Raw genomic sequence first — 6,499 nt, forward strand, 5'->3', positions numbered from 1 at the left:
AACCAAGCCTCATCGAATTTCCTACAACCAGAAACTAGTAATTAAGTTCCAGATTTTGCCCAGTCCTATCAGGTGAAGACAAATAGACTGTAGCGCCATAAAGAGCTGTCTGAATAAGAAATTTGTCACCGATGGAATTAGGAGGCCTTGAACTTAGGAATGTCGGATATTGTGTGTGTCTGCCGACGTGTTTATGGTTATTATGATCATACAGTGAGGAAACAAAATGACAGCATCGTTCTTTTTGTATCGTAAACACCCAAGTGGTGTGGAAGAGGGACGCCTTCATGTGGTGGCTCCGATATAACACGGCGGCTACACTGCCTGGTTATGGAAACGTCCCTCAACTGCTTCCTATCCTCGGAAAGAAGGATGGTGGACTATAGGAGTGCAGCTTAAGACTACAGGCCATCGGGTTCACGTCCAGATGGGATTTCAACCACTGCTACTATTATTTCTACTACTATTACTGCTACTACTACTACTACTACTACTAATCTAACTTAAAGATCCTTAACCGCTTTCTGCCCAGATGGAGGCCAGTTGTAGTCATCATCATCATCATCATCCTACCCCCTCCTTCCCACCTAAAAACATGGGGTAAGGTAGGGTCCAAAGAAGAAAGTTTAGAGAGGCGAGCATTATCAAGTGCATGCCTAGTGAAATGGCCCAATTCACATGACATTCTCTCCTCTGAATACTGAATGGCTTTAAAAATTTCCAAACACCTTTTCCATAGCGATTTATTCTGCCCATAACACGTCAGTATCTTTTTGTATGCTGTGGAAAAGGTGTTATGAAACCTCCACAGCCCATTGAAGATTTTTTTTTTAATTCAAAATAGAGAGAAGAAAAAACTGGAAGCCCCGATGGTTGTTTCCTGAGAGAGAGAGAGAGAGAGAGAGAGAGAGAGAGAGAGAGAGAGAGAGAGAGAGAGATCCATTCATACGGGTCAGGGCTAAATATTCGGACATAAACTATATTTTTCACCTCGTTCCAGTGCTAGTAGATTTCGATGCAATCCCAGCCCCGTACTCTCGTAGGGTAAGGAAGCTCCCTAATTTTTCTTCCTTAGCGATTTAGTTTCGAATCCGGCTAGTGAATATCTTTCTGTACGCTGTTTATGCAGAAAATGCCGATACTGGAAGGAATTATTTAACACAAAAGAGGACAGCAAAGTGTAATAAACAAAATAAATTGATTAAGAAAAGATGTAAGAAAGCTCCCTTAACCGACGGGAATACAGTTGTCCAACTCTCTAATGCAGGCGTTATCCTAAACTTTCAGTTAGCTCTGTTTAGCTCTATACTTTCACATGAGCTCTAAAAATGTCTTCCTCAGTCTGTATTTCCCTGTGCCTGTGAACTCCAGTCTTTTAAACTCAATCCAGATATCACGAAAGGAACCGATCTTGTATTTGCCTCTCTCTTGTTTGTTTGTTTTTAGGGAACAACTATGATGGTTTCTAGCCTTTGGTTCCTTCTCTGCATTTAAAAAAAAAAATGAAAGTGTGTCCACGTCTATACAAAACTGATTGTCTCCTGGTGGCAAATGAACTTCCTTCATAATAACAATTGGGGAAAAGGGCAGTGCAAATTAGTGAATTGCCCATAGTCTTATATTCATATCGTTAACCTTCATCATACTCTCTTACACTCTGCCTCTCATCCAGTCTTTGATCGTCCCTGTCTGCCTATCATCCAGTCTTTGTCCATGTCTGCCTCTCATGCAGTCTTTGATCGTCCCTGTCTGCCTCTCATCCAGTCTTTAATTGTCCCTGTCTGCCTCTCATCCAGTCTTTGATCGTCCCTGTCTGCCTATCATCCAGTCTTTGATTGTCCATGTCTGCCTCTCATCCAGTCTTTGCTCGTCCCAGCAGGAATGTTGGGATCCGGGGCTAGGTTACTTTGTTCAGACATTAAAGACAAGAGTCATCAATCGTTTGCTTCTGAGTGGCCTTATGTAAGCACCGAGATTCTACCAACCCTCGGACGTAAACCTTTGTGGGCCACATACGGTTAGAGCACCTTTATCTTTCACTCGTAAGAGGTAGTTTTTCATTATATTCAAGCTCTCTCCACTCATTTTCATTCAGGATACAGGAGATTTTCAATCTGGTGGGGCTAGATGTAAGCTTCAATAACTCTGTCACAACTATGAGTTTTAATGAAACTGAAGGAAATCGTCTGGGAAAAGAAAGGTTAAAATGCAAAATATGAATGGAATGAGGAGCTTATTCAATCACCACATATATATATATATATATATATATATATATATATATATATATATTTATACGGCTGCCCACTGCGCTGCACACTACCCCATGGATCAGATCTACGTCACACTTGGAGACCATTGGAGAGACCCGACCAGACCGACACGGTACACCATTACAGCGCAGGTCTCCAAAGTCATCATACACGAGGCCTACGACAGGCAGACGGTGAACAACGACATAGCTCTCCTGGAACTGGAGTGAGGCAGTGACCTACAGTAACGGCGTGAAACCAATCTGCCTGCCCTGTTCCGTCACACAACAGAAACTCGAGGGACAGAACGGGATCGTAACTGGCTGGGGTGCGACGTCCTCTGGAGGATCATTCAGCGAGGTGCTACAGGAGGTGGAGCTTCCCCTGATGTTCACTGCAGACTGCCAAGGCTACCTAGGGAACTTCGTGACCTCAAACATGATCTGCACCTACAAGCACAACCACGATGCCTGCCAAGGAGATTCTGGAGGTCCTCTGGCTTGGAAGGGAGAAGACGGGAGGTATTATCTCGTGGGGGTTGTGTCCTGGGGCTACGGTTGCGCCGGTGTGACACTCCCGGGGTATATGCTAAGGTCACCCACTACCTCGCCTGGATTCAGATAAAGACGGGTATCACTGTATGTCCGTAGAGCCATAACTTACCAGCAACCACATACAGACGTGAGCTAAAAGTTGTATTCTAAGTTGCTTTGGAGATTCCACAACCCTTCTTTCCGAGCAATTATTTCACACATATACCCTTTAGCACCGTCTGGTTGCATCTGAGATTTAGTAGCATCTCTTCCTCGGCTACCTGTTTGCATATTACAACTTATTATCGTCTTGTATGCTATTAATGTAAAATATGTTGATATAACGACGATATAAATAACAGAGAAGCGAATCTTAGGTATAAAAAGCAAACTAAGCCGCTCAAGAATATGTGCCAGAGATGGGATGGGCAGCTATGAAGTAAAAAGGGAATATGGCACGATAACTTACTACTGCATCAAACATAATAGTTGTATATGTAGGTATAGATACTGATTTCATCCTTTTGGCTATGTATGGTTTCTCTTAATAAAATAGTCTGGAAATAGAAGTAACAAAACATCTAACTTTGGCCATCAGAGTACCAGCACCACACAATATGATACAATCTCAGTGTACATTTGTGCAGAACACCGTTATAATGTACAGGAAAATAAATATCAATTGTTCATCCTGTATCATTTTCTAACGACTTTAGTACCGTAGTTTATTTCTGTTTGGTCTATTTATCTATTTATTTTTTTATTTACTTTTTATTGTCTCCTGATCATCTGATTCAGTTCTAAAGCAACCTAGATTCAATCCCTTCACTGAAATGTTTTTTTTAACATACGATTATTCTTGCTATCCTCAGACGATTTTATTAGACGGTTGTTTTTGTTTTTTTTATTCTAGACAAGAGAGCTATCAAACTGAAGGGATTTGATATAGCCTTCAGTAACTCAATTTCCCACCAGAAGTCCTTCATAAGTTAAATAAAATCAACTGGTGGTAGCAGGAGTAGGCTAAAAACAGATGTCATTAAATAATAATAATAATAATAATAATAATAATAATAATAATAATATCGGTGGTAATAGTAGTAGTAGTAATAATAGCAGTAGCAGCAGTAGTACTAGTAGTTGCAGTAGTAGTAGTAGCAGCAGTCTCTAAGAACTGATCCTAAGTTAAGCATTAAATATTCTAATGATTCTAAATAGTAGAAATATGAGCAACTAAACTCCCAAGAAACTAAGCAATATAAGGATTCTAAGCAGTGATTAATCTAAGCATTCTAAGCAGTGACGATTCTCATGCATTTGGATTCTAAGACAGCAAACAATCCTAAGTAGGGAACATTCAAAGCAGGGAACAAGTAAGGATCTAAGCAGTACCATAACGAGTCTAAAATCTAAGCAGTGTAGATTCTAAGACAAAAAGAATAATCCATTACAGCAAGGATCCCAAGTAGTGAACATTCTCAGCAGTCAAAAAGTAAGAATTCTAACCAGGAAGGATTCTAAGCAGATCTAAGCAGTAAGGAGTCAAAGGGATGAAGATTCTAAGCAGGTCTAAGCAGTAAGGGGTCAAAGAGATGAGGATTCTAAACAGGTCTAAGCGGTAAGGAGTCAAAGAGATGAAGATTTTAAAAACCGAGAATGCAGAATATTCTTGAGAAAAATAGAGAAGTGAGAATCCAACGGTACAGCTGGCCATCCCACCGATATTACTGAGGAGCTGCGAGGCTGTCTGCATGTCCCGTTTGGTCAACGTCCTCCTCCTGACTCAATCGCACCACACCCTGTTAATAGTAGGAGTAGTAGTAGTGATGCTGATGCTGGAGTAACAGAGGGATGTGATAGTGCAGTAGAAGTGACGGGAAAGAAAAACGCCGTCGCTTTCTAGCGCTACAGGGGGATTGTTGGAGACCGATGTGGTGGCAGTGTATTTGTTTACGTGGCACTTTTGCTGAGCTGGAGCAACCCTTTAACAGCCATCAGTCCACGCCGATTCCCTTATCTATCAATGATGCTACAGTGTGATTAAATCAAAACATATATTCTTTCCTGTATCCTGTGCTTACCATTTCACTGTCTACCTGGGTCTGTGGATGTATATACAGGATGATCCACATATTTTCTCTCTTATTTCTTAACTGACCGAATCTCATTTGTTGTGGAGACGACTCGCGTTACCAGTGTCTACCCCGTCTGACGACATTATTAATCAGCCATGCAAGCGATGTGCTTACCGGCAGAGCAGACAGGAGCCCGAAAAGGATTATCTGAAGCTGAAAATTATGTAAGCTAGATTATAACTTTTTAGTCCAAGTTCGTTAAAAGAAAAATTCTCTCTCTCTCTCTCTCTCTCTCTCTCTCTCGCTCTCTCGCTCGCTCGCTTTTCAACTCCAAGACCACTTCAGCGCCAAGACCATTTCTACGCCAAAACCATTTCTATGCTAAGACCACATCAACACCAAAACCACTTCTATGCCAAAATCTCGCTTTTCAACTCCAAGACCACTTCAGCGCCAAGACCATTTCTACGCCAAAACCATTTCTATGCTAAGACCACATCAACACCAAAACCACTTCTATGCCAAAATCACTTCTATGCCGAGACCACTTCTATGCTCAGACCATTTCTATGCCAAAACCACTTGCCAAGACCACTTCAACACCAAGACCACTTCAACATCAAGACCATTTCTATGCAAAGGCCACTTCTATCCCAAAACCACTTCTACGCCAAGACCACTTCTATGCCAAGACCACTTCAACACCAAGACCACTTCTATGCCAAGACCACTTCTATGCCAAGACCACTTCAATGCCAAGACCACTTCAATGCCAAGACCACTTCAACGACAAGACCACTTCAACGACAAGACCACTTCAACGACAAGACCACTTCAACACCAAGACCACTTCAACGACAAGACCACTTCAACACCAAGACCACTTCATTGCCAAGACCACTTCAACACCAAGACCACTTCAACGACAAGACCACTTCAACACCAAGACCACTTCAATGCCAAGACCACTTCAACACCAAGACCACTTCATTGCCAAGACCACTTCAGCACCAAGACCACTTCAATGCCAAGACCACTTCAACGACAAGACCACTTCAACACCAAGACCACTTCAATGCCAAGACCACTTCAATGCCAAGACCACTTCAACACCAAGACCACTTCAATGCCAAGACCACTTCAATGCCAAGACCACTTCAACACCAAGACCACTTCAATGCCAAGACCACTTCAACGACAAGACCACTTCAACACCAAGACCACTTCAACGCCAAGACCACTTCAACGCCAAGACCACTTCAACGCCAAGACCACTTCAACACCAAGACCACTTCAACACCGAGACCACTTCATTGCCAAGACCACTTCAACACCAAGACCACTTCAACACCGAGACCACTTCAACACCGAGACCACTTCAACACCAAGACCACTTCAACACCGAGACCACTTCAACACCAAGACCACTTCAACACCAAGACCACTTCATTGCAAAGACCACTTCAATGCCAAGACCACTTCAACACCAAGACCACTTCAACACCGAGACCACTTCATTGCTAAGACCATTTCTACACCAAGACCACTTCCACACCGAGACCACTTCATTTCAAATATCAGTTCCATCCAACAAGTCATCCTCACCAAAACTCAGAACTTTTCCCAGTATTGTGTTGAG

At 42.4% G+C, this 6,499-nt stretch overlaps 1 protein-coding gene across 1 annotated transcript; it reads left to right on the forward strand.

The window, feature by feature from the left end:
* Positions 1-2,326: 2,326 nt before the first annotated feature.
* On the forward strand, positions 2,327-2,876 carry LOC145389901 (trypsin-1-like). Its single transcript, XM_080265018.1, has 2 exons — positions 2,327-2,446; positions 2,544-2,876. Exons 1-2 carry the CDS (start codon positions 2,327-2,329, stop codon positions 2,874-2,876), a joined length of 453 nt encoding a protein of 150 aa, XP_080121144.1.
* The last annotated feature ends 3,623 nt before the right edge of the window (positions 2,877-6,499 follow it).

The sequence above is a fragment of the Coenobita brevimanus genome, unplaced genomic scaffold (genome assembly GCF_032717465.1).
Source record: "Coenobita brevimanus isolate Jiangsu-jjx unplaced genomic scaffold, ASM3271746v2 jjx.HiC_scaffold_2594, whole genome shotgun sequence".
NCBI lineage: Eukaryota > Metazoa > Arthropoda > Malacostraca > Decapoda > Coenobitidae > Coenobita > Coenobita brevimanus.

Bases quoted from the DNA above. Each gene is read 5' to 3' on its own strand.
- LOC145389901 (XM_080265018.1), top strand. From the start codon at position 2,327: ATGGATCAGATCTACGTCACACTTGGAGACCATTGGAGAGACCCGACC. The intron at 2,447-2,543 runs GTGAACAACGAC...GTCACACAACAG, and splicing joins AGGCCTACGACAGGCAGACG to AAACTCGAGGGACAGAACGG.